The sequence below is a fragment of the Dendrobates tinctorius genome, unplaced genomic scaffold, assembly GCF_039654945.1.
Source record: "Dendrobates tinctorius isolate UK_male_01 unplaced genomic scaffold, ASM3965494v1 ptg000196l, whole genome shotgun sequence".
NCBI lineage: Eukaryota > Metazoa > Chordata > Amphibia > Anura > Dendrobatidae > Dendrobates > Dendrobates tinctorius.
The window spans coordinates 6,271,144-6,298,728 of record NW_027361863.1 but is presented as its reverse complement, the minus strand read 5'-3'; the positions used below and the strand labels follow the sequence as shown (position 1 = coordinate 6,298,728).

The following is a 27,585-nucleotide window of genomic DNA, read 5'->3' as shown; positions in this document are numbered from 1 at the left end:
TTGTGCCCGTTGCACATAGAGCAGAAGGGACATTATGCTTCATTTGTGTGGTGCCAGGGTGTGGGAACACTACAGCTCGTTGCCACGACTACCACCCTGGCCACCTTACACTTCCTCTCCAGACGCTGAACACTGCTGCCTTTGGAAGCCAGCTACTTAATCCCCAGACCATGTGACTCCTCCCCTCATGTGACTGATCAGATGACTGTGACACCACACAGGTCCCGTCAGCACACGGCGGTGTCGGCTTTGCAGGTGGAGATGAGGTGGACATCCTCCCACTCACACTCTGGATGTCCACATAAAAGCCAGCCCAATATGCAACTTAGCTAAACCCTCACAACACTTAGTGTGCTGGAGGAAAATCTTTGAGTTTTCTATCACTGATGCCATTAAGTGCATTGAAACATATCTCCCCTCCAGCACTTTACCAGTAACTTTGTCACAATATACTATAAATTTCACTATTATACATGAAGTTTTGCTGGAACTTTCATATATTTACTATACCTGGCGACATCATATCTGCACTATCATTTCACTACAATACATGCACTGGAAATATCATATACATACATATTTGGCACTGTTAAAGATTCATTATGGATGGCAATTTCATATTTCCAGATTTTTTGGCACTATTGCATATGAAATACGGCACAAGTGAATATATGGTAGGCTCGATCTAGAAATCCCGGCTGCTTAGGAAGTAGAGAAAAATGGCAAACCGGCTGCTGACGGTGTAAAATGGATGGGCTTTGCAATCAATTTTCTATGGGCCTTCACTTCTAATATAAGTTGCTACTAGAGTTGAGCGAAACGGGTCGAAAAATTTCAAAAGTCGCCGACTTTTGTCAAAGTCGGGTTTCATGAAACGAAACCCGACCCTAGGATGAGGTCGGCCACGAGGTCGGCGACTTACGCGCCAAAGTCGCGTTTCAAAAGTTTGTTTTGCGCTCTTTTTCAGCCAATCAGGATCCACGGACACTGTGGGCAACGTGATGACATAGGCAGGGGTCACCACCATCTTTCAGAAGGGCATGCAAGTGATTGGCTTGCTTTGGTGGGCGTCACAGGGGGTATAAAAGGGCGTGCACGCCGACCGCCATCTTACTTCTGCCGATCTCAGTATAGGGAGAGGTTGCTGCTGATTCTGTAGGGAGAGCGTTAGGCAGGGAAGAAGACAAAAAAACTGCTTCTGCTGCTAGCGATTTGGCCTGCACAAAAACACCAGTCACTGTGTGTGCAGTGCAAGGGGAGGCTATATAGTGGTGTATCAGTGGTGTTGGTTGTTGGGCTGCCTTCTAAGGCTTCCTGACATTCCTGCATTGCTGTTTACCCACTGCTCCGCAAACTGCTTTTTTAAAAGCAATCCCAATTTTTTTTTTTGTCCTGCTGAGAAGAAAAAAAAACTGCTTCTGCTGCTAGCGATTTGGCCTGTACAACACACCAGTCACTGTGTGTGCAGTGCAAGGGGAGGCTATATAGTGGTGTATCAGTGGTGTTGGTTGTTGGGCTGCCTTCTAAGGCTTCCTGACATTCCTGCATTGCTGTTTACCCACTGCTCCGCAAACTGCTTTTTTAAAAGCAATCCCAATTTTTTTTTTTTGTCCTGCTGAGAAGAAAAAAAAACTGCTTCTGCTGCTAGCGATTTGGCCTGCACAACACACCAGTCACTGTGTGTGCAGTGCAAGGGGAGGCTATATTGTGGTGTATCAGTGGTGTTGGTTGTTGGGCTGCCTTTTAAGGCTTCCTGACAGGCTGGCATTGCTGTTTACCCACTGCTCCGCAAACTGCTTTTTTAAAAGCAATCCAATCTCCCTTATCCTCTAGTCACTTTTGTCACAGCTGTGCCATTGAGCCTGTCACATAGCGCTCAGATATTCATTGGGCCTCACACAATCTAAAAGTGTCCAGTGTCCAAAAGTGTGTGCAGAGATTCAAAATCTCCCTTATCCTCTAGTCACTTTGGTCACAGCTGTGCCATCGAGCCTGTCACATAGCGCTCAGATATTCATTGGGCCTCACACAATCCAAAAGTGTCCAGTGTCCAAAAGTGTGTGCAGAGATTCAAAATCTCCCTTATCCTCTAGTCACTTTGGTCACAGCTGTGCCATCGAGCCTGTCACATAGCGCTCAGATATTCATTGGGCCTCACACAATCCAAAAGTGTCCAGTGTCCAAAAGTGTGTGCAGAGATTCAAAATCTCCCTTATCCTCTAGTCACTTTGGTCACAGCTGTGCCATCGAGCCTGTCACATAGCGCTCAGATATCAGTGGGCCTCACACAATCCAAAAGTGTCCAGTGTCCAAAAGTGTGTGCAGAGATTCAAAATCTCCCTTATCCTCTAGTCATTTTGGTCACAGCAGCTGTGCCATCGAGCCTGTCACATAGCGCTCAGATATTCATTGGGCCTCACACAATCCAAAAGTGTCCAGTGTCCAAAAGTGTGTGCAGAGATTCAAAATCTCCCTTATCCTCTAGTCACTTTGGTCACAGCTGTGCCATCGAGCCTGTCACATAGCGCTCAGATATCAGTGGGCCTCACACAATCCAAAAGTGTCCAGTGTCCAAAAGTGTGTGCAGAGATTCAAAATCTCCCTTATCCTCTAGTCACTTTGGTCACAGCTGTGCCATTGAGCCTGTCACATAGCGCTCAGATATTCATTGGGCCTCACACAATCCAAAAGTGTCCAGTGTCCAAAAGTGTGTGCAGAGATTCAAAATCTCCCTTATCCTCTAGTCACTTTGGTCACAGCTGTGCCATCGAGCCTGTCACATAGCGCTCAGATATTCATTGGGCCTCACACAATCCAAAAGTGTCCAGTGTCCAAAAGTGTGTGCAGAGATTCAAAATCTCCCTTATCCTCTAGTCACTTTGGTCACAGCTGTGCCATCGAGCCTGTCACATAGTGCTCAGATATCAGTGGGCCTCACACAATCCAAAAGTGTCCAGTGTCCAAAAGTGTGTGCAGAGATTCAAAATCTCCCTTATCCTCTAGTCACTTTGGTCACAGCTGTGCCATCGAGCCTGTCACATAGCGCTCAGATATTCATTGGGCCTCACACAATCCAAAAGTGTCCAGTGTCCAAAAGTGTGTGCAGAGATTCAAAATCTCCCTTATCCTCTAGTCACTTTGGTCACAGCTGTGCCATCGAGCCTGTCACATAGCGCTCAGATATCAGTGGGCCTCACACAATCCAAAAGTGTCCAGTGTCCAAAAGTGTGTGCAGAGATTCAAAATCTCCCTTATCCTCTAGTCACTTTGGTCACAGCAGCTGTGCCATCGAGCCTGTCACATAGCGCTCAGATATTCATTGGGCCTCACACAATCCAAAAGTGTCCAGTGTCCAAAAGTGTGTGCAGAGATTCAAAATCTCCCTTATCCTCTAGTCACTTTGGTCACAGCTGTGCCATCGAGCCTGTGACATAGCGCTCAGATATCAGTGGGCCTCACACAATCCAAAAGTGTCCAGTGTCCAAATGTGTGTGCAAAGATTCAAAATCTCCCTTATCCTCTAGTCACTTTGGTCACAGCTGTGCCATCGAGCCTGTCACATTGCGCTCAGATATCAGTGGGCCTCACACAATCCAAAAGTGTCTAGTGTCCAAAAGTGTGTGCAGAGATTCAAAATCTCCCTTATCCTCTAGTCACTTTGGTCACAGCTGTGCCATCGAGCCTGTCACATAGCGCTCAGATATCAGTGGGCCTCACACAATCCAAAAGTGTCCAGTGTCCAAAAGTGTGTGCAGAGATTCAAAATCTCCCTTATCCTCTAGTTACTTTGGTCACAGCTGTGCCATCGAGCCTGTCACATAGCGCTCAGATATCAGTGGGCCTCACACAATCCAAAAGTGTCCAGTGTCCACAAGTGTCTGCAGAAATTCTAAATCTCCCCTGTCCTATAGACACCTTGTACCTTGTTTTACATTACTATATAGTTTGTTGGATTTTGTCTACATTTCTACCAAAAATGAGGAAGGCTGGTGGAAGAGGCCGTGGAATTGGGCGGGGGTTGGCAGCTGGTAATGATGGTGTTGGTGGTGGATCTGATGGTAGTGGCAAAAGCAAAATAGGACCGAATGCAGGAGGTGTTGAGCCTGCGTCATCGTCTGGCTACATAAGGCCTCGAACGCTTAGTTTTCTAGGAGTTGGCAAACCGCTTTTAAAGCCAGAGCATCAGGAAAAAGTTTTGTCTTACATTGCTGACTCAGCCTCCAGCTCTATTGCCTCCTCTTCTTCAGTTGTAAAAAGAAAAAGCACTGAGTCGTCATTGGAGGCTCATGTTCATGAACCACACCTTTCCTTGTGTCCTTCACCGCAACCAAGATTGAAGGATGACACAGGCCATACTACTGATTACTCCATGGAGCTGTTTTCACATACCATGCCTGGATTATCAAGTGAAATGGTGAATTACCCAGGCCAAGATGAATCTGACATGGAGTGCACTGATGCACAGCCGCTGATGGATGATTCTGCTGGTACATTCACTCAGAGCACTACATTGTCCTCGCAGTGTACAGAGCCAGATTCTGACCCTGATGAGACTCAGGTGCCCCTTCCCGCACACTATACCACCATACACGGTGACACAGAGGAAGGTGCACATGACATAGAAGAGGAGGTGATGGATGACCCAGTTGTTGACCCAGATTGGCATCCATTGGGGGAAGAGGGTGCTGCTTCCAATAGCTCAGATGAGGAGCATCCACAGCAGACATCGACATCGCAACAGCTGTTATCTGGCAGGCCCGGAGCACTCCAAAGACAGGTTCCAAACATCAAAAGAGTTGCTGGACAGCTTGTCCAGAGGGTCAAAAGATCACAGCGTGCTAGGCCGCAAAATGTCTGCCAAAGTAGGAAGAGTGCAGTGTGGCACTTTTTTGAACAAAATCCTCATGATCAGGCCAAGGTTATCTGTAAGAAGTGCGCAAAGACCTTTAGCCGAGGGAAAAATCTGAAAAATTTGAATACCAGTTGCATGCTTAGACATTTAACCAGCATGCACTTGCAAGCTTGGATACAACACCAAACCTCAAGTGCCACATGTGCAACTGATCACAACGAAGGTAGTCAGCAACGCTACATTGTTTCCCCCACTGTAAGCCCACCGGTTAGCACAGCAGCAAATGTTGAGGTGTCGTTGCAAGGCCACAACAGTCAGGGAATCCCACTGTTATATCAACGAAAGACTGATTCTAGGCCATCAGAAAGAACAACAACTCCATCACCATCATTAACCCTCTCTAAGTCCGCCCTGTCCACCGCTACTTCCACCATATGCAGCTCTCAAGTCCAGCTCACCCTCCCAGACACTATGAGTAGGTCAAGAAAGTACTCAGTCTCTCATCCGCGTACACTGGGTTTGAACACCCACATTGCCAAACTAATCTCGTTTGAGATTATGCCCTTTCGGTTGGTGGAAAGCACAGCTTTCCGCGAACTCATGGCCTATGCAGTACCACGCTATGACCTACCCAGTCGCCACTTCTTCTCTCCTAAAGCCATCCCAGCCCTCCACCATCATGTGAAAGACCGCATTGTCCATGCACTCAAGCAGTCAGTGAGCGGAAAGGTGCACCTCACAACTGATGCATGGTCCAGTCGGCATGGCCAGGGCCGTTACGTGTTCATCACTGCGCACTGGGTTAATGTGGTGGATGCAGGGTCCACAGGGGACAGCGGTGGTGGGACAGTGCTGCCTAGCCCACGGTATAGGAAACAGTTGGCTGTAGGCGTTCGACCCTCCTCCTCCTCCTCCTCCTCCAGAAGCGAAAGCTCGTCCACAGAGCGCAGTCGTACGAGCACTCCATCTGCAGCTGCCATTGTTGCACACGATGTGTCCCCCTATCGAGCAGCTAGTGGAAAGCGTCAGCAGGCTGTGTTGCAGATGATGTGTTTGGGCAACAGACACACCGCCGAGGTGCTGGCCGAGTACTTGAAGCGACAAACTGAGTCATGGCTGGGCAGTGTACATCTTGAGGCAGGCAAGGTAGTTAGTGATAACGGCCGTAATTTTGTGGCAGCCATAGCCCTTTCAAAACTCAGCGACATACCTTGCTTGGCTCACACCTTGAACCTGGTGGTGCAGTGCTTCCTCAAAAATTATCCGGAGTTAACAGCCCTGCTCCAGAAGGTGCGAAGACTGTGCGCGCACATCCGCCGGTCACCTGTACACTCCGTTCGTATGCAGAAGCTGCAGCGATTGCTCCACCTTCCCAACCACCGCCTCATTATCGACATTGCAACAAGGTGGAACTCCACCCTGCACATGGTGGAGCGGCTGTGCGAGCAGAGGCAGGCCATAATGCATTTGTGGGAGGATACACGGCCAGGCACTTTGAGAGCAGACATGGAGTTGACAGGTGTGCAGTGGTCGAAGCTGAAAGACCTCTGTAAAGTCCTTCAGTGTTTTGAGGAATGCACACGGCTGGTAAGCGCAGACGACGCCATCCTAAGCATGAGCATCCCACTTATGCGTCTGCTCTTGCAAACTTTGACGCACCTTAAGGAGCAGGCGTCTGCAGCCAATGTTGATGAGGAGGAAGAGGAGGAGGGAATCCTTGATGACATTCAGCCATTGTCTGCTCAGGGACCTCTCCTGGACGAGGTGGAGGAAGAAGAGGAGGAGGAGGATGATGATGGGGATGATTACTTAGGGGAAGAGGATGCATCTCGTGGGGCAAGTGAAAATGTTGGCGTGGCAAGGTCTGGTACAGGGTTTGTGCATGACTGGAGGGATGTGGATTTGCCAGGAAGTGCTCCTCCACCCAGCACTCGCAGTGCATCATTGACACCGGGAACATTGGCACACATGTCAGATTATGCATTGCAGATCCTAAAAAGGGACCCCCGCATTGCCAAAATGATGAACGATGACGACTACTGGTTGGCCAGCATCCTGGATCCACGCTATAAAGGCAAATTACAAAACATCATGCCACAGGAGAACCTTGACCTAATATTGGCTAATAAACAAGCAACTCTGGTAAATCGGTTGCTTGAGGCATTCCCAGCACACAGCAGCGGTGATGGTTCTCACACGAGCCGTACGGGCCGGGGGCAGCTTGGCAGAGGTGTTCGTGGTGCACACAGCAGAAGTGGCGTTGGAGACAGGGGTTTCATGACAATGTTGTGGACTGATTTTTCAAATACCGCTCACACAACCGGTAATACTGCATCGATGGAAAGTGACAGGAGACAGCAGTTGTCAACTATGGTTACAAACTACTTTTCCTCCCATATCGATGTTCTCCCACACAGGTCATTCCCCTTTGACTATTGGGCCGCTAAACTGGACACCTGGCCAGAATTGGCCCAATATGCCTTACAGGAGCTCGCTTGCCCAGCTGCAAGTGTGCTATCGGAAAGAGTCTTCAGTGCAGCTGGATCAATCCTGACAGAAAAAAGGACCCGTCTGTCAACCCAAAATGTGGATGATCTAACCTTCATTAAAATGAACCACGCATGGGTTTCCAAGGATTTTGTCCCACCTTCCGCTGATGACACATAGGGTGACAGAAAAATGGCTTGCTTTGGTCCACCTCTTCCTGGGACTTCACCTATTTCGCCTTTTGCATCAGCTGAATGTCCAACATCAACATATGCCACTTTCTAAAACTCCCTAACTGTGCTGCCTCCCCCCCCATGGCCGGGGTCACCACCTAGCGCACGACACCGTGCGAGTGCCGTTGCCCTGGACAGGTGGGTAGGCCGACTCTTGGGCGCGGGCACTGGCACAGGGTCCCTCATAGTGCAATCAAGTGTCTCTGACGGTGGTGGTGCAAACCCTCCGTCAGACACACCGCTGTACTATGAGGGGCCCAGTGCCAGTACCGACGCCCACGAGTGGGCCCCCCTTGCTTGGGCAGGGCCCCAGCATTTGCAATCTTTACCTCTCCCTGCTCCTCCGCTGTGTAATCTGGGCCGTCAAATCCATACTGTGCCTGACACCGTCTGAGCCTACCTCCTGATGTATAGACATATATTTTGAATGTGTACGCTATCCATACATGTTATCCGGGGAAACGGTACCCTTTCTAACCTTTGTGCAATCACGTGCAATCCGTACTGGGCCTAACACCGTCTGAGCCTGCCTCCTGAGACATATATTTTGAATGTGTACGCTATCCATACATGTTATCCGGGGAAACGGTACCCTTTCTAACCTTTGTGCAATCACGTGCAATCCATACTGGGCCTAACACCGTCTGAGCCTGCCTCCTGAGACATATATTTTGAATGTGTACGCTATCCATACATGTTATCCGGGGAAACGGTACCCTTTCTAACCTTTGTGCAATCACGTGCAATCCATACTGGGCCTAACACCGTCTGAGCCTGCCTCCTGAGACATATATTTTGAATGTGTACGCTATCCATACATGTTATCTGGGGATACGGTACCCTTTCTAACCTTTGTGCAATCACGTGCAATCCTTACTGGGCCTAACACCGTCTGAGCCTGCCTCCTGAGACATATATTTTGAATGTGTACGCTATCCATACATGTTATCCGGGGAAACGGTACCCTTTCTAACCTTTGTGCAATCACGTGCAATCCATACTGGGCCTAACACCGTCTGAGCCTGCCTCCTGAGACATATATTTTGAATGTGTACGCTATCCATACATGTTATCCGGGGAAACGGTACCCTTTCTAACCTTTGTGCAATCACGTGCAATCCATACTGGGCCTAACACCGTCTGAGCCTGCCTCCTGAGACATATATTTTGAATGTGTACACTATCCATACATGTTATCTGGGGATACGGTACCCTTTCTCACCTTTGTGCAATCACGTGTAATCCATACTGGGCGTGAGAACGGCTGGCGAGCTGTTAAGCAAGCTACAGCACCTGTGGTTTGCACACGTAAGTTTTTCATTTTTTCAGGAATGACGGTTAGGCCTAATTCCGGAACTGCGGTTGACCTGCACTTACTGGGAAATCATTGTTCGTGGGTAATAATTGTAATCAGTGATCCCCATCACTAACGTTGTTCAGCGGGTTATCTGCACCTGTAAGCGACAAACGCCTTTTCAGTGTAGCGCACATGCAGCCACGGACATGTAAGGGCATGACACACCAGTTATTGGGCAATCTCATGTGCCAGAGCCTCACGTGTCCCTCTAGTAAGCCGGACTCGGACCGCGGGGCATGACGGAGTCTCGTTCGTTAACGGAATTAAGCTTGCAATGTGTGCATCTGTTCTGTAGCTGGCATGGTTGAGGTTTCCCAGGTGGAGTCGAATTTAACCGTAGGCTCCACTCCTGGTGGTGCCCTTCTGGACATTCCTTTAAGGTTCAGCTTTGCAACCATACTGCCCACGTAAAACAAACACTTTGCCTTCATGAACGCTGTTTGGAGGGTCATGACTCGTGCGAATAACGCCGCCCAATCAGTTAACCTGCTAGAGAGATCCTTCGTTGCTCCCAAGCATGACATCACACTCCCTAGGAAGAAGGTAATGCCACTGTGGCGACCGTACTCCTGGGGGCGACACAAGTGCACTGATGCCCAGCCACTGCTCGATGAATCTGCTGGTACATTGACCCAGACCACTACATTCCCCTTGCACGCTACACGACCTGAATCTGACCCTGATGAAACTCAGGTTACCCTTCCCATATACAGTTCCATCTTACACGGTGACAAAGAGGAAGCTGCAGATGAAAGTGCAGGTTCGGCCCACCCGCCATCAGACACACCACCGTACTATCAGGGGCCCTGTGCCAGTGCCGTCACCAACGAGTGGGCCCCCCCTGCTTGCCCAGGATCACAGCACTTGCAAAGTTGAAATACTGTGCAGTGAGATGGAAGATGAGGACGACGAGGAGTCCAGACAAGTACAGGGATTCCCTAGCGAGGAGACTTATTTGATTGTTTTCAATGTTGGGACAGCAATTTTTGGGGAGCACTATACTCTGGAGAATGATAGATGGGGCCCACCATACACTGGAACATTCCAAAGGTGGACATCAGACACTGGAGCAGCATTTACAGGGCCCATTGTACACTAGAGCATTAGAAATGGGGCCCATTATGTTTGGAGCATTATTTGGGCCCATAAGACAGTGGAGCTTCATCCATGGGGACCAACATATACTGTAGCATTATGTGGAGCTCATCATATACTGTTTCAAACATTATATGGGACCAATGATTCTGTATGGAGAAATAGATGGGCCTCGTCATGAGATGTAAAAAGTGAGGTATTTTTCATTGTACTATACCGCTATTTCTCTGCCGTATCGGAGCATGATGAGTTGTGGTATGTGTTAAAGGGGCGCTCTTTCGCCCAGGGCACATGAAAACCTGCAGCCAGCCCTCCCCCCCCCAACAACTTTAGCCAAATAACCCCCATTTTTCAGTGCGTAACTTGTATTATGAAGTTAATTAAGGTTGACAAGCTTAAGTAAGAAGAATTGATGCTTTTGGCATTCAAATGGGCACTGTAGGTGTGTTTCCTGTCCTCCTCTCACTGCCGACTTTTATTCCCCATTGACTTACATTGGGTTTCGTGTTTCGGGACGACCCCGACTTTTCCCTATAATCGGACGATCTTGCTCGACCCGACTTTTGGAAAAGTCGGGTTTCACGAAACGAAACGCGACCCTAAAAAACCAAAAGTCGCTCAACTCTAGTTGCTACAGTCATGTGCCATGTGTATTCTCAGCTTTGGAACATGTCATGGGTCCCTCTCAGCACAATGTGAGCATAAGATGTCCCCCAGTAACATACTTGACAACTGTCTTGAACTTGCCTATACAAACTTTTCAGAATGACACAGCTCTGGCAAATTTAGGCCAACCAGTATCAAACGTGGGTGAAGATCATGTGAACCCAAGCCAAAATATGGTCCAAGGATGAACGACCCGTTCCCTGGTGAGTTAAGGTCAGGTGTTAAATGTGGCTAATTCCTCCTCCATGGTTAGTATCTTTGTAACAGTTGCCCGAGGACAAAGTCACAAGTGTTCTATTCCTCTGTAGCGCCTCCAGAGGTGAAATGAAGCATTACAGGATTTCCACTGAGATCCACGGTACAAGATGTCTAGAAAGCTGTATGTAAAATCAGGGTCAGCAGTAGGATGCAAATTATTAAAAAGTAGGAGATAATTACAGAAGTAAAATAATAGCAACTTCTTACCTGCACTAGCAGCCACATCAACAAACGTCCCATCGCCTTTATTCTGAAAGAGAAAGTTTGGTCCGTTCTCATTGTCACAAAAAATATCAGAGGCGGCAGAGCTCAGAATTGGCCCAACAATGACGCCCCGTCCACCTATAAAAGAGAAAGAGAAGAGACTATAACTAATGAGCACGAATGAATGGGTAAATGATTGTCTTTTAAAGTACCGCAATGTGTAAACCGGGCAAAAAAAATTCTGATAATCACTATTCTTCTCCATACAAAGAACTCTAAAAAAAAATGAAAGAAACAAGTCTTTTAAGAGCTTCTCCTTCTCCACCCTTCAATGCTTGTACATGCAAAACTAGGGGTTTGATAGAGAAGATTGGATATTTTTCTATCTGCCTGAAACAAACAAGACATGTAAAATAATTATTCTAAAGAAGTACACTAATTATCTTATAAACATAATGTTTTATCAATAAACCTGAGGCTCAGCACTAATAATGGACATTATATAACTTGTATCATGTATTTCTCACGAGATTTCCTCTTTTCAGTCTCTAATCTTCAGTTCTTTCTGAGCTAGTGGATGGAGACTAGCTGCTATGATGTCTCCCATACACAGCACACACAGACATTACTGTTCTCCTGTCTCTGTGTAGTAGTAGCACATGCTGAGGAGCATGGAAGACATTGCACATTAGTACTAAGCAGTGTATCTGTGAATACAGTTTTTGCCGTGAAAATCAGCACCCTCTGTGTGTTTCTATGCCACTCTCTCTCACTTTTCCCTTCCTCCTCCCCTTTCCACAGACTTCAATTGTCAGCTGCAATTCACTCATAAACTATTCATTCACTCTTAAAACTTGCAAAAATCCATCTTGGTCAAAATTAGAAGGACTGCCAGCTTCACAAGGAGTCAGATTGCATCTGTGGAAAAGGAAGGGGGAAGTGAGAGAGACTGGCATAGAAACACACTGAGGGTGCTGCTTTCTAGTATGCATTTATCACGATAAAAACGGGATTCACAGATACACTGCTCAATACTACTGTACAATGTCTTTCATGCTTCTGAGTTATGAAGGTTGGAGGAGGAGAAGTGTCTCATAAGTGGAGAAATATTTATCTGAGAAGTTACTTATGCAGACACATGCAAAGTTTATTGAAATGACAGTGACCTTTTACAGTTGTGCTCAAAAGTTTACATACCCCAGCAGGATTTTTGCTTTCTTGGCCTTTTTTTCACAGAATATGAATGATAACAACTAAAATTATTCTCCACTCATGGTTAGTGGTTGGGTGAAGCCATTTATTGTCAAACTACTGTGTTTTCTCTTTTTAAATCATAATGACAACCCAAAACATCCAAATTATCCTGATGAAAAGTTTACAAACCTTGGTGATTTTGGTCTGATAACATGCACAGAAGTTGTCACAAATGGGTTTAAATGGCTACTAAAGGTAGCATCCTCACCTGTGACCTGTGTGCTTGTAATCAGTGTGTATGCATAAAAGCTGAGTGAGTTTCTGGGATCCAGACAGACTCTTGTATCTTTCATCCAGCCACTGATGTTTCTGGATTGTCAGTCAAGGGAAAAGCAAAAGAATTGTCAAATGGATCTACAGGAAAAGGTAGTTGAACTGTATAAAACAGAAAAGTGATACAAGATATCCAAGGAGCGTTCAAACTGTGATTAACAAATGGAAAATCAGGGGCTCTGTATAATCAAAACCATGATCAGATAGACCAACAAACATTTTTGTCCACAACTGCCAGGAAAATTGTCCGTGATGCAAAAACCCCCCACAAATAACATCAGCTGAAATACAGGACTCTCTAAAAACTAGAGGTGTGGCTGTTTCAAGATGGGCTGCATGGTCGAGTCGCCAGAAGAAAGCCATTACTGCGCAAATGTCACAAAGTATCTCGCCTACAATACGCAAAACCACACAGAGGCAAACCTAAAAACGTCTGGAATAAAGTAATTTGGAGTGATGAGACCAATATTGAACTTTTTGGCCACAAATATAAACGTTACATTTGGAGAGTGGTCAACAAGGCCTATGATGAAAGGAACACCATTCCTACTGTACTGCACGGAGATGGATTGCTGATGTTTTGGGGATGTGTGAGCACAGAAAACTTGGTGAAACCTGAAGGAAAGATGAATGCAGCACATTATCAGCAAATACTGGAGGCAAATTTGCAATTATCAGCCCCAAGCTGTGCATGGGACGTACTTTGACGTTCCAACATGACAATGAATGAGAACACAAGGCCAAGTCGACCTGTCATTGGCTACAGCAGAACAAAGTGAAGGTTCTGGAGTGGCCATCTCAAGTCTCCTGACCTCAACATCATTGAGCCACTGGGGAGATCTCAAGCACGCAGTTCATGCTAGACTGCCCAGGAATTTACAGGAACTGGAGGCTTTTTGCCAAGAAGAGTGGGCAGCTTTACCATCTGAGAAAATAAAGAACCTCATCCACAGCTACCACAAAAGACTTCAAGCTGTCATTAAGTTTAGAGGGGGCAATACACGGTATTAAGAAATAGGGTATGTGAACTTTTTAATTGAGGTCATTTGGATGTTTTGGGTTGTCATTATGATTTAAAAAGAGAAAACACAGTAGTTGGTCAATAAATGGCTTCACACAACCACTAACCATGAGTGGAGAAAAAGTTTTGGCGTTATAATTCATATTCTGTGAAAAAAGGTCAGAAAGCAAAAATTCTGCCAGGGTATGTAAACTTTTGAGCACAACTGTATGTTTTACAATAAACAGTATTATAATAAACAAGTCATATTATCACAGTACACAACTCATATTAAAATCTGTTGTTTGCTGCATAAGCAATATGAGACAATTATTTTACAAAGTTATTATAAATGCAAAACACAAACGATAATGAGAAATGGATGATACAAGTTCCTTTTCATTACGCGAACAGGATAATATGCATCATATCATCATTGTTACAATGTTTTCTTGGTTTACAGAATATGTGTTCAAAAATTAAAAGTATTTCTCCAATTAACATTAGGAGAATATTCTAGGGACTATTTACTATAGCAATTTCCAACTGGAGGCCCCATGTGGAACGAATATTTTGAGCGGCAGGTCAACTATATTATAAAGCCCTGTGGACTGAAGATTTCATCCTGGAAGTTCATCCCCTTAAATGCTGTGTCAAAAGCGACCGAGGCATTGCAACGTCTCGGCAGATGGAGAAGGCTCCCTCTGTCACCCCACCACTCTCTGTCTCCACCATAAAAAAAGGATCAAGTACCCAAATATACACCAAAATAGTACCAATGAAAATGTCAATTCATCCTGTTTAAAAAGGCCCTCACACAGAAAAATTACATAATTATGGCTCGTATCCACAAATAATTTTTAAAGTGTTCCTGTTCCTGTGCAAAAGTAGTAAAAAAAAGAACATTTGGTATCATGTCATCTATACCACCAAAATAAATGCTGAATTTCAAAGTCTGGTTCTATTGTTTTCAATGGCTAAGATGATCCCAGCATTAGAGGTGTCAGATGTTTCACCAATTGTGTGTCAGTGGTGTGACTTGAAGTTTGTGCACCGCACAGTTCTTTAACAGTATCGATCTCCTCATTTGGGCCAAAAGGACCTCTTGTTAACCTTATGCTCCAAGTTTCGGGTGTGAATGCAACCCTTGTATCCTCTATAGGTACGCTCCTAATGTGTGTAGGGGAAGTCGGGAGCAATATCTTCTGGACAAATAAAGATACACAAGTACTTGATCAAGAACTAAGATGCTGAGAGCTGATCTTCTAAAGATATGTGACTATTTTCAACCTTTCTAACTAAGGAACAATGACTAGAGATGGGCGGACCCCTGGATGTTCGAGTCCAGAGGGTTCGGCTGAACAATTAAAAACAGCGTGGGGACCCCTCTATTCTTGATAACCAGCCTTGCTGAAGCTGACAGCTGAGGGTTGCAGCCCCCTGCTGTCAGTTTTGCCTGGCTGGTTATCAAAAATACAGGGGAGCCCACGCCGTTCTTTTTAAATTTATTTATTTAGAGTGCAGGCGCCAGCTGATGAATACTCCCATCGGCCGCTTCTGCTCTCACTGTTATTAGCGGCAGCAGGCTGATGTGAGCAGTAGTCCCATCAGCCAAAGCCAGTGACTGGAGGTAAAGTTTATACCTCTGATCACAGCTGCGAGCTCACACTGTGATTTGACAGTGTGGGAACCGCATCTGTCTGACCGGCGGTATTGATTTTACCACCAATCAGAAGCAGTGGTGGCTTCGCTGTCATGCACATGACAGTGTGACAAACACCAGGTATTGGGGGGCCTGGTGATGTCCGTGTTTGGTGTCTGTGCCCGTACAGTAGGTGTTCGGTACAGACGCCAAACTTTACTGTTCAGGTTCACCCATCTCTAACAATGACCCTCCATCTATACAGAATGTGTGTAAACATTTTTGTTGGTTATTTCTTCATGATTACTTTTCTTTTCTAAAGCAAAAAGTTTATTGTGGTGTTTTATCATTTTATGTTTTTTGTACTGCAGGGTGTCCTTTGCCTCCAGACAACAGATATTTGGGTAATCAGATTTATTTCCCGTTATTTTTACTGCCCTTGTGGCTTGTCTAGGGCGTTAATGTTTAGACATCCTTGGTGTCAGAATTTGTCATCGTGGTGGAACATATTGTTGAGAAGAGCTGAAGGTGCACCTTGAAGCCACTGGATGAATCACTTTTTTTTATTCAATAAACTTTAAACTTATTCAACATTTTTCTTATCTTGAGAAAAAGATAAAGAGTATTGGCCTGAATTATTTATTGAAAGTAAAAGAAATATTCTTCTTAAGCACATGCGATATAGCCAAGAAATGTGACATAAATGACGTAGATTTGCAAGTTCCCGAGTTGAGTGAAGGGATTCGAAGCAAATGTCATTCGTTTCAAACTTTAGGAATTCACTTGACCTGGTGAATTAAAAAAATGTATGGTTCGATTTGCAGCCATTTTACAGATTGTAGAAGATTGCACAAGTAAGGGAAAACTCACATGATCTCGAGCTTCATCATAATGCTAGCACATCACATGTCACAGAATAGCCAATCGGGATACACTAATATAGCCACTATAAAAGCCAAGGTAGGGAACGCAGCAAACATTTTTTTGAGAATCTGGATAGTGAGAGAACATCACAGCTCACAGTTTAGCAATAGAGGTATGGAGAGAAAGCCGTAGAGTAGTGAACAAATTCCACAGATAGTGTGTGTTTTAGCACGTAATTGAAGAGTGGTTACCATTCGTTTTTCCATAGCTATATATCTTGAGGCTACTTTGACATTACCAAGCTTATGTTTGCACTAAAGAGCTTGAAAGAGCTTGGATACAGTCCCATGAGATCTCAGCATGCTATGCACATCTTTTCAGGGCAATTGAAGTCCTTGCAATTCATAGCACAATGATTTGACACAAATTAAATTTGGGGGTAAATTTTGACAAATTAGGCAAATTTGAAATTTCAAAAGATTTGCTCATATCTAGGTTTCATGGTTGACTTTAATTATCCTAATAGATGAAGGATCCAGTGCTGTTCCAAAGCACACTCGGCTCTGCTGTTCTAAGGTGCCTGCACACGTACTCGACGCTAATGTTTCAAATTGTCTGTTCGCATTTTTTTGCTGTCCAAAGCATCTGTATGCATACTCTGCTGTTCCATTGCGCCTGTACAGAAGTTCCAAGATACTTATCCATATACTCAGCTCTGCTATTCCAAGGCACCTGTCTAAATATCTAGCCTTACTGATCTACTGTCAAAATGCCACCCAGCATTCTCAACTCCACAATTCTACGGCCAAGGTACCATTCAGCATACTTAGCTCTGCCGTTGGACGCCTCTGCTGCTGTCCAGCTTACTCAGCTCTGCTATTCCATGTTGCTCCATGGCCATTGAACACATCCCGTTTGCCTTCAGTACGTGCTACTCATCACAACCTATCGCTTATAAAATTCACCTTGCTATAATGGACAGATATGCTTTAAACGTTTATCAGAGTATCAGCACATTAATAAACGCTGTAGGAAAAAAAGATCTCCTAACACCAAAGCAAGAAAATGATTCATTAACACAATTAACAAAGTTAATGAATTTTTTTTTTTCCTTGGCGATCCAGTGATACGAAGTGTCAAGCAATATTGATATAACCCATCATGAAGCGTAAGTTATAGTTGGTGTATTTGATTACCGGAACATCAATAACCCGGGTGAAAAAACATAAGTATGCAGGCACACAAAGCCAAGACATCTATCTTCTGCGTTTGACATGTTTCCCATTTCGGTAGAATTTCTAAATCTAATTTGTTGATTGCAATTGGTTAACGTCTCAAGCTGTTCATAACACGTAATTAACTGTAACTATGGCAACGTTGCTTCTAATTAATGGCATTGGGTAAATCAGCAGACAATGGAACCATAACAGAGAAATGGCTTAAAATCTATTAGGCTGATCGCTGGGGCCAAATGGTTGAGGGATGGATTTGCGTTCTATTACTTTTCTATCAATTCGAGGCTGATATTACGCCAGTCATTCGACTACGCTATAATACATTTTGGCCAATCCATGAATAATTAGCAGATCCGGATTTCTTGAGGGTTCATAATGAGCAATCGGGATAGGAGAACTGACCACTGAGGAGACATGGTAGCTTTTTCCAATAATGCACTGCAAACGAATTATATAACTGCAAGGGAAATTGGAATTATTATCAGCTTTTGGTAAGATATTAAAAATGAGCCAAATCTCCAACGTCGAAAAAAAGAAATTAAAAGAACATAATGAGTTTCAGGAATCGTAAGTCCACAGTTTTCTGAAACTTTTACACATTATTTCGTAACTATTGGTAGTTAAAGTGATTGTTCTTGATCAGAAAAAAATGGCTACTTTTTTTTGCAGAAACAGCATCACACCTGAACATATCTTGTGTGTAGCATGGCCCGATTTCACTTCAGTAGAGCGGACCAGTAATACCATAGACAACCAGTGGACAGGCGTGGGGCCATTTGTGGAATAAAGCAGTAATGCTTTTCTAATCGATGTAAAAGGGTTTTTAAACTGTGACAAAGTGGGGTCTAAATATCAGGAAACATTTGCTAATGTTTATAATAAGTGGGGAGGAGTGAACCCGAATGGTAAAGTTCGGGGTCTGTACCGGACACCTAGTGTCCAGTGCCGAACCTCAAACGTGGACTTTTTACTGTATGTCTGGTTTCCTGTTCAGGTTCGCAAGACTAGTAAAGCTTGTTGAAAGGCTGTAGCACAGCCAATCAACAAGCTTTTAGACTTTGGGCACTTCCAGAGCCATGCCAGCCATGCCATGCTGCTACATGGTTGAGTCACTGCCTGCCTTTTAATTTTTTAATTGCTTGTTATATTTGATTCATGCGATCAATGTTGTCTGTATTGATAGGTCTTATCTATGTAATTACAAATAAAATATCATTTTGTATATTTATAAAACAAGACTTATAATTTATTGGTAATATTATCCACATTTATCTTTCACGTTGAATAGAGATATAAGCTCCCTAATGTCCTCTCATGCTTTCATATCATATGGTGAGTCTCTTGTGGCACTTGATATGCCATTCATTGTAATCCATAATTCTAGCTATGTGCATCTAATGTTAAAACTTTTATGTCATTAATTTACTTCCTATTTTACCATGATTGCTATGGTGACAGAACCCCTTTAAGAAATTTCCTCATTCAAATTTGTTTGCAGGGCAATTGTCCTACTCTTGCCCCTATTTAGCTTCCTTTTACAGCACCCTAGCCCTTACTCCAAACGTTTTACAGCCATTTTACAGCACTGTAGTTCAGGTCCCCATTGACTTATATGGGGGGTTTGAGGTCCAGAGTCTAGTGCGGGTCAAGTTTTAAAAAGTCTGGCTGAACCCGATGAACCCAAATATCCATGAGTTTGCTCATCGCTAATCATAAGTGGAGCTGCAGGGATCAACTATACAGAACAATCATGTAGACAAATTGGAGTTTTCAATAGAGAAAGTCTGTTTTGACTTATATAAACCCCTTCCCCATGCAACCAAGTTTCCTGAGCTCGAACATTCTTTGACAATGTTTGCTCCAGGTACGCCAGTACTGTCAGTTCCCAGTGAAGAAGGCAGGGTTTGAAAAACCAGGTTTAGCCATGCACGTGGTGCAAACTGGCTCTGAAAGGATGGATTGCTGTTGGTCTGGTTTTTGTATAATGTGAACGTCAGAAGTTTGATTAGCTGTGTCTAGGGAATTCCCTTGGTCTGGCTTTTGTGTACTGTGAAGATTAGCTATTGCATTGGGAAGCCAAAGGCAACCACACACTTCTCCTCCATCAGATCCACCAGTACTGACAAATACTGCAGAATGGGACCCGAATTAAGGACCTACCAGAACATAACCCTCTTGGATGGAGAATGAAATTAAAGAGGAAATGTCTCTTGAAGACAACCCATTTTTCTACTCGGTCATCACTATGGGAAGCCTAGAGTTGGTGTGAAACAATTTATGGGACTCAATCCATAAGCCACGTCAGTAATCTGTGTTCAGTGGATGGGAGCCCTAAAAACCACTTCTCAAGTGATAGCTCTTCATTTGATTAGCCGGTTGGGCACAAAGTCACATATGCATCATGCAATAACGAAGAAGTTGCAGGGTGATCTTCTGGTAGGTCATTAATTCTCTATCTACAGTATACTGTAATATAAGCCAGAACAGGCAGACCCGGTGGAGAAGTGTCATTGGCTTTGACTTTCCCATGTGATAACAGCTGATCTTCACAGTGCTTAATAGCCGGACTAATGGCAATCACTCCTATTTGACAAAGGTTGCTTTCACGAGACACCTTTAGCTACGCCAGCCCTAAATTACCAAGAGGGTTTATGGTCATGTTAAAAATCTATTTTTTTTTAGCAGATATGTTGTATTTTCCTAACTGTGTGTTTTATGTTGATTGTCGTAATTTCTCCTCCGAAAAGTTTAAGATTTACAAAGATATAGCGGAGAGCACAGGCAGCCCAACAGCGTTGCCAACCGACTGATCCCAAAGCCGCTTCTGCAATCTTTACATAGTTGGTCAATAAAAATAAGAGATTCTGCCAAAATTCTATTTGGTTCGATTCACCCAAAAATACAATTAGAATAAATTGGGTGCAAATTGATAGTATCCTGTTTACTGTTATAAGACATTTATTATGCCATGTGGTCTTTCCAGGCCCAAAAGTATTAATAATAAAAGGGTAGGTAAGGGGTTGAAAATAATAAAATGTTATACTTATCTTGCCCCTCACGTGTCTTGCTACTGCAGCTCTCCACCTAGTCTTCCTCTCTCTCCCACTGGTCTTCCGGTACTGACTACTAGGCCACTTGCACATCTACTGTTGACTTGACCCCACACATATCATTGACATCTATGACATGTATTGCGTGGGGTACAACACGCATCATAGAAGTCAATCATGCACGAGCCCTTCTAGTTAGGGTCAGATGACCAAAATGAGTGATCGGATGACCAAGCCGGGAATTCAGGACATGTGTGAGACAAGGAGAGCATAATATTTTAATATTTTTTAACCACTTCCAACCCTTCAAAACAGAGTTTAGCAAAATAGCTGTTGGCTGGCTGTCATTCTGCTGAATCGAATCATAAAAATTTGGGGCAAATTTGGGGCAAATTTGATTTGTTTCAAATTGATTTGCTCATCACTATTGATGTCAGTCATTTGTAGAAATGTTTTATGTCAAACTCAAAATCATTGACTCTTATTACCGAGGTCTGAAAACAGAGATCGACATGGTCCAACACGACCACGATAGGTCATGTAATCCAGGCAGCTTGTAATGACAGGTTCCCAATAATTATAATTGAACTGACATGTTTATGCAGATTTAGCACATTAATATATCGTACCATTAATAGGATTCATCATTCATCACTTAATTGAAACAGATTGACTGATAACCAGAATATACAATATATCCATAACCCATTAATGCGTTACATTATACGCAATTTACAGTGGATGGAAATAATTAGGAAAAATTACATAATGACACAGTAATCTCATGGGAAATGCTCTGCACACGGGCACAATTACAGTATAAAAATCAGTGAATTACAGACCTAAGATGTGGTGGAACCAAAGGATGTTCATGGTTATTTGATGGAGAATATGGAAACTAGATTAAAACATTTCCTTCGGTGTCCATCTAAGGCCCAGCAGAAAACATGTAGCTGCTGAGATATACAAGATACTGCTTGGATGAGACATTGCTATTAGTCATCTGAACAATAACTACATTTTAAATGAATGTTTCAGAAAATTAACTATTGATTAAATTAAGTTTTTATATTAAAAATATATATTTTTTAATTTTAACATATTTAGGAAAAACCTGAAATTTTTCAATGGTTCACACTGTTCACTAGGCCTAACACTAGATACCTTCCTGACTTTTTGACAGTCTCTGAATCATCTCATTGAGGACAAGAATAAGAGAAATTATCACTATATACAGTAGATAGCACAGGATCTGCCCTTCTCAATAGGTGAAATCACAGCTCACCTCTTCCCCTGCACATTGACTGATAACAGCTCTATATACAGCGAAGAATAAAACCGCTTTATCAATTTTACCACACGCGGAACTGTTATGATTGAGTCACCGTAGGAGGCAAAAACAGAAATGCTAGCTAAGTCCTGAAAACCAGAGAAGTTGGCAGCTATCGGATTGCAGACCCCTGAACCTATCAACACAACTAGCAGTAGCCGTGGGGGGTTCCTACGATGACCTAGACCCCTCGATCACAGCCGGAGAGATACATAGGCCTAAAGAAGGAAAGGGGAAATCTAACTGCCCCAGAGCAGACCCCAAAGCAATAGGCAGCCCCCCACATATAATGACGGTGAAGCAAGATGAAAACACTTACACAGACAGAAAGACAGGCTGAGCAAAGACGGGGCCAAAAACTACCTAGATAGGAACGGATAGGAAGGCTGCTGTCTGCAATCTGCCAAAACCCTATCAGAGACAAAAGCCAACAAGCTGATATAAAAAATGGCCCTGAAGCAACTAAGCTTCAAAAACTAAATCAGCACTCAGGTACTTTCAGAAGACAGAGCTCAAGGAACACTGCACACTCCAGCAGGGAGTGGCAGAATCCAAAAAGCAAGGAAAACAAAAACAAATCTTAGATGCAAAAAGGCAAAACAGAAAACTTAGCTTTAGGAGAGCAGGAATCAGACTGGTGTCCAAGAGTCCACAGAGAAATCACCCGCAGGGCAGAAAGGGCGTAGGCTGCCTTAAATCCAGTCAGTGACTCCACTCAGCCAATCGTCTTCATTAGTCCCAGGTGCCTGATAATCAGGCTCACTACCTTCCTTCACTAGAATAGGGAGTTCACCAGGCCTCAGTGACGGAGGGGAAAATGAACTCACAACAGTACCCCCCCTTGAGGAGGGGTCACCGAACCCTCAACAACGCTACCAGGGCGATCAGGGTGAGCCCGATGAAAGGCACGCACCAATCTTTTGGCATGAATATCAGAGGCAGAGACCCAGGAATTATCCTCCTGACCATAACCCTTCCACTTAACCAAATACTGGAGTCTCCGTCTAGCCAGACGGGAATCCAGAATTTTCTCTACCTCATATTCCAAGTTACCTTCAACCAATACAGGGTCCGGAGGTGCCACCTCAGGCACACCTGGCTCAACAAACCTCTTCAACAAGGACTTATGGAACACATTATGGATCTTAAATGTGACAGGAAGAGCCAAACGAAAAGAGACCGGATTAATAATCTCCATAATCTTGTAAGGTCCAATAAATCTAGGCTTAAACTTAGGAGAAGCCACCTTCATAGCAATATTTTTTGATGATAACCACACCATATCACCAATCTTAAACTGGGGACCAATGGTCCTATGTCGATTGGAAAACCGCTGGGCCTTTTCCTGGGAGAGAGATAACTTATCCACCACTTGGTCCCAGATCTGGTGCATTCTCTCCACCACAGTGTCAACACCTGGGCAGGCAGAAGGCTCCACCTGCCCTGAAGAAAATCGAGGGTGAAAACCAAAGTTACAAAAAAAAGGTGACATCAAAGTGGCAGAACTAGCTCTATTATTTAAAGCAAATTCGGCCAAGGGCAAAAATGAAACCCAATCATCCTGATCAGCGGAAATAAAACATCTCAAATACGACTCCAAGGTCTGGTTTGTTCTCTCTGTCTGCCCATTGGTCTGAGGGTGAAAAGCAGAGGAGAAGGACAACTGAATTCCCAACTTGGAACAGAACGTCCTCCAAAATTTAGACACAAATTGAACTCCTCTGTCAGATACAATGTTCTCAGGAATCCCGTGCAAGCTAACCACCTGTTGCAAAAACAGAGGCACCAACTCAGAGGAAGATGGCAACTTAGGGAGTGGTACAAGATGAACCATCTTAGAGAACCTATCACAAATCACCCAAATAACAGTCATTCTTTGAGAGACCGGCATATCAGAAATGAAATCCATTGAAATATGGGTCCATGGCCTCCTGGGGACCGGCAAAGGCATCAACAACCCACTAGAGCGAGAACAAGATTTAGACCGGGAGCAAGTCCCACAGGACTGCACAAAATTCCTGACATCATGAGACAAGGTGGGCCACCAAAAAGAGCGACTCACCAGGTCTCTAGTACCAAAACTACCTGGATGACCAGCCAATGCAGAGCAATGAACTTCAGACATTACTCTCTTCTTCCACTGGTCAGGAACATACAACTTTCCACTGGGGCAACACTCAGGTTTGTCCTCCTGGAACTCTTGCAGAGCAAGTCTCAAATCGGGCGAGATGGCAGAAAGAACTACCCCTTCGCCTAAGATGGTGGCAGGTTTGGTCACCACAGGAGAATCAGCAAAGAAACTCCTAGAGAGGGCGTCTGCCTTGACATTCTTAGTTCCAGGAAGGAAAGAGACCACAAAATCAAAACGTGTAAAAAACAAGGCCCACCTAGCCTGTCTAGGGTTCAAGCATTTAGCCGACTCTAGGTAAATCAAATTTTTGTGGTCAGTGAGGACCACAACTTGATGTTTGGCTCCCTCCAACCAATGTCTCCACTCCTCAAATGCCCATTTCATGGCCAACAGTTCCCGATTCCCCACATCATAGTTAAGTTCAGATGAAGAGAACTTACGGGAAAAGAAAGCACAGGGATTCATTTTAGATGTTACCGGATCCTTTTGGGACAACACCGCTCCTGCACCAATCTCAGAAGCATCCACCTCTACCTGGAACGGAAGTGAGACATCAGGTTGCCGCAGAACCGGGGCGGAGGTAAATCTACGCTTCAGCTCCTGAAAGGAAGCAACCGCCTCCGGAGACCAATTCAACACATCCGCACCCTTCCTGGTCAGGTCAGTCAATGGTTTGGCAATACTAGAAAATTTTGCTATAAATTTCCGATAAAAATTAGCAAAACCCAAAAACTTCTGGAGGGCCTTCAAAGAAGTGGGCTGAACCCAATCATAAATGGCCTGTACCTTGGCCGGGTCCATTTCAATAGTTGACGGAGACAAAATAAATCCCAAAAAAGAAATTCTCTGTACTCCAAAAAGGCATTTTGATCCTTTGACATACAGAGAATTCTCTCTCAAGATCCGGAATACAGTCCGAATATGTTCCACATGATAATCCCAATCCTTGGAGAAGATCAAAATATCATCCAGATAGATAATCAAAAATTTATCGACAAAGTCTCGGAAAATATCGTTCATGAAGCACTGGAAGACAGAAGGGGCATTAGTGAGCCCAAAAGGCATCACCAGGTACTCAAAATGTCCCTCCGGAGTATTAAATGCCGTCTTCCATTCATCCCCCTGCTTAATGCGGATAAGATTATACGCCCCCCTGAGGTCAAGCTTGGTAAACCAGCAAGCACCTCTGACTCTAGAGAATAGATCCGAAATCAGGGGTAACGGATACTGATATTTAATAGTAATTTTATTGAGGGCACGATAATCAATACAAGGCCTTAAAGAACCATCCTTCTTGGCCACAAAAAAAAAACCCGGCACCTAAGGGTGAAGAGGATGGTCTAATATGACCCTTCTCCAACGCCTCCTTAATATAGGACCGCATAGCCTCGTGCTCGGGTACAGATAAATTGAAGAGCCGACCCTTAGGAAACTTACACCCCGGGTTCAGCTCAATTGCACAGTCATAACTCCTATGAGGAGGCAAGGACGCAGACTCATTCTCACTAAATACATCATAGTAGTCCGCCAAATAGTCAGGAACCTCATGCGACTGAGGAGAGGTGGAAAAAACCGGAGCCTCACTAAAGGTACACCGGCAACCCCAACTCACCACAGACACAGACTTCCAATCCAAAACTGGATTATGAATCTGCAACCAGGGAAACCCCAGAACAACGGCATCATGCAGACCATGCAACACCAAAAATCTGCAATTTTCTTGGTGGTCTGGGGCGACCCGCATGACTAACTGGGTCCAAAACTGAGGTTTATTTTTAGCCAGAGGGGTAGCATCAATCCCCCTCAAAGAGATAGGCGTCTGCAGAGGTGTCAACGGAAATCCATAACGTTTAGCAAAATCCAAGTCCATTAGGTTTAGCGCTGCTCCCGAATCCACAAAAGCCTTGGCGGAAAATGTGGACAGGGAACAGATCAGAGTAATCTCCAAAAGAAACTTAGGCTGAACCCCACCAACAGAAAACGTGTGTGCAAAGCGTTTCTCACGTTTAGGACAAACAGAAATAACATGTGAGGCATCTCCACAGAAAAAACACAGCTTATTACGCCTTCTGAATTCCTGACGTTGCGCCTTAGACAAAACTCTATCACATTGCATAGGTTCAGACGTCTGTTCAACCGGTGGCAACACCTCTCGTGTAATCCTGCGTTCACGTAAACGCCGATCAACCTGAATGGCTAAAGACATAGAATCGTCCAGACCAGAGGGAACAGGAAATCCCACCATAGTATCTTTTACGGCTTCTGACAAACCCTTCTGAAAGAGAGCAGCCAAGGCACTATCATTCCAGGTAGTAAGGACCGCCCACTTTCGGAACTTTTGACAGTACAACTCTGCAGATTCTCGACCCTGGTTCAATGCTAACAGGGTCTTTTCAGCCTGATCAATAGCATTAGGTTCGTCGTACAGCAATCCCAAGGCTTGAAAAAATGCGTTCACATTAGTCAGAATAGGGTCATCTGGTTTCAAAGAAAACGCCCAATCCTGGGGATCGCCGCGCAGCCAAGAGATGACAATTTTAACCTGCTGCGCGGGGCTCCCTGACGAGTTAGGCTTCAAAGCAAAAAATAATTTACAATTATTTTTGAAACTCAAAAATTTAGATCGATCCCCAAAAAATACATCAGGTGTGGGGATCTTGGGTTCAACAGCATGTGAACGAGCAAGATAGGCGGAAATTCCTCGCACTTCAGCAGCGAGCTGCTCCACACGATCAGACACTTGCTTTATCTCCATTGAGAGAAAAAAAAAAAAATTCCCCCTACGGCCTCAGAGATATAGAGGAAAGAATATACACACTCCTTTTTTTTTTTTTTTTTTTAAACACAATTCTTTCCTGCTATTGAGTACCCCAGGATCTGTGGTTTGGCGGGTGATTCTGTTATGATTGAGTCACCGTAGGAGGCAAAAACAGAAATGCTAGCTAAGTCCTGAAAACCAGAGAAGTTGGCAACTATCAGATTGCAGACCCCTGAACCTATCAACACAACTAGCAGTAGCCGTGGGGGGTTCCTACGATGACCTAGACCCCTCGATCACAGCCGGAGAGATACATAGGCCTAAAGAAGGAAAGGGGAAATCTAACTGCCCCAGAGCAGACCCCAAAGCAATAGGCAGCCCCCCACATATAATGACGGTGAAGCAAGATGAAAACACTTACACAGACAGAAAGACAGGCTGAGCAAAGACGGAGCCAAAAACTACCTAGATAGGAACGGATAGGAAGGCTGCTGTCTGCAATCTGCCAAAACCCTATCAGAGACAAAAGCCAACAAGCTGATATAAAAAATGGCCCTGAAGCAACTAAGCTTCAAAAACTAAATCAGCACTCAGGTACTTTCAGAAGACAGAGCTCAAGGAACACTGCACACTCCAGCAGGGAGTGGCAGAATCCAAAAAGCAAGGAAAACAAAAACAAATCTTAGATGCAAAAAGGCAAAACAGAAAACTTAGCTTTAGGAGAGCAGGAATCAGACTGGTGTCCAAGAGTCCACAGAGAAATCACCCGCAGGGCAGAAAGGGCGTAGGCTGCCTTAAATCCAGTCAGTGACTCCACTCAGCCAATCGTCTTCATTAGTTCCAGGTGTCTGATAATCAGGCTCACTACCTTCCTTCACTAGAATAGGGAGTTCACC

At 44.4% G+C, this 27,585-nt stretch overlaps 1 protein-coding gene across 9 annotated transcripts in view; it reads right to left on the bottom strand.

Annotated features, from left to right (window-relative positions):
- Positions 1 to 27,585, bottom strand: part of CRTAC1 (cartilage acidic protein 1) — a 792,023-nt gene that overhangs the window by 216,296 nt on the left and 548,142 nt on the right. For all 9 annotated transcript variants that reach the window (XM_073552828.1, XM_073552833.1, XM_073552829.1 and 6 more), the window contains one exon: positions 11,156 to 11,290. In XM_073552828.1, the coding sequence (XP_073408929.1) occupies positions 11,156 to 11,290 (135 nt within the window). The remainder of the gene's footprint in view (positions 1 to 11,155; positions 11,291 to 27,585) is intronic.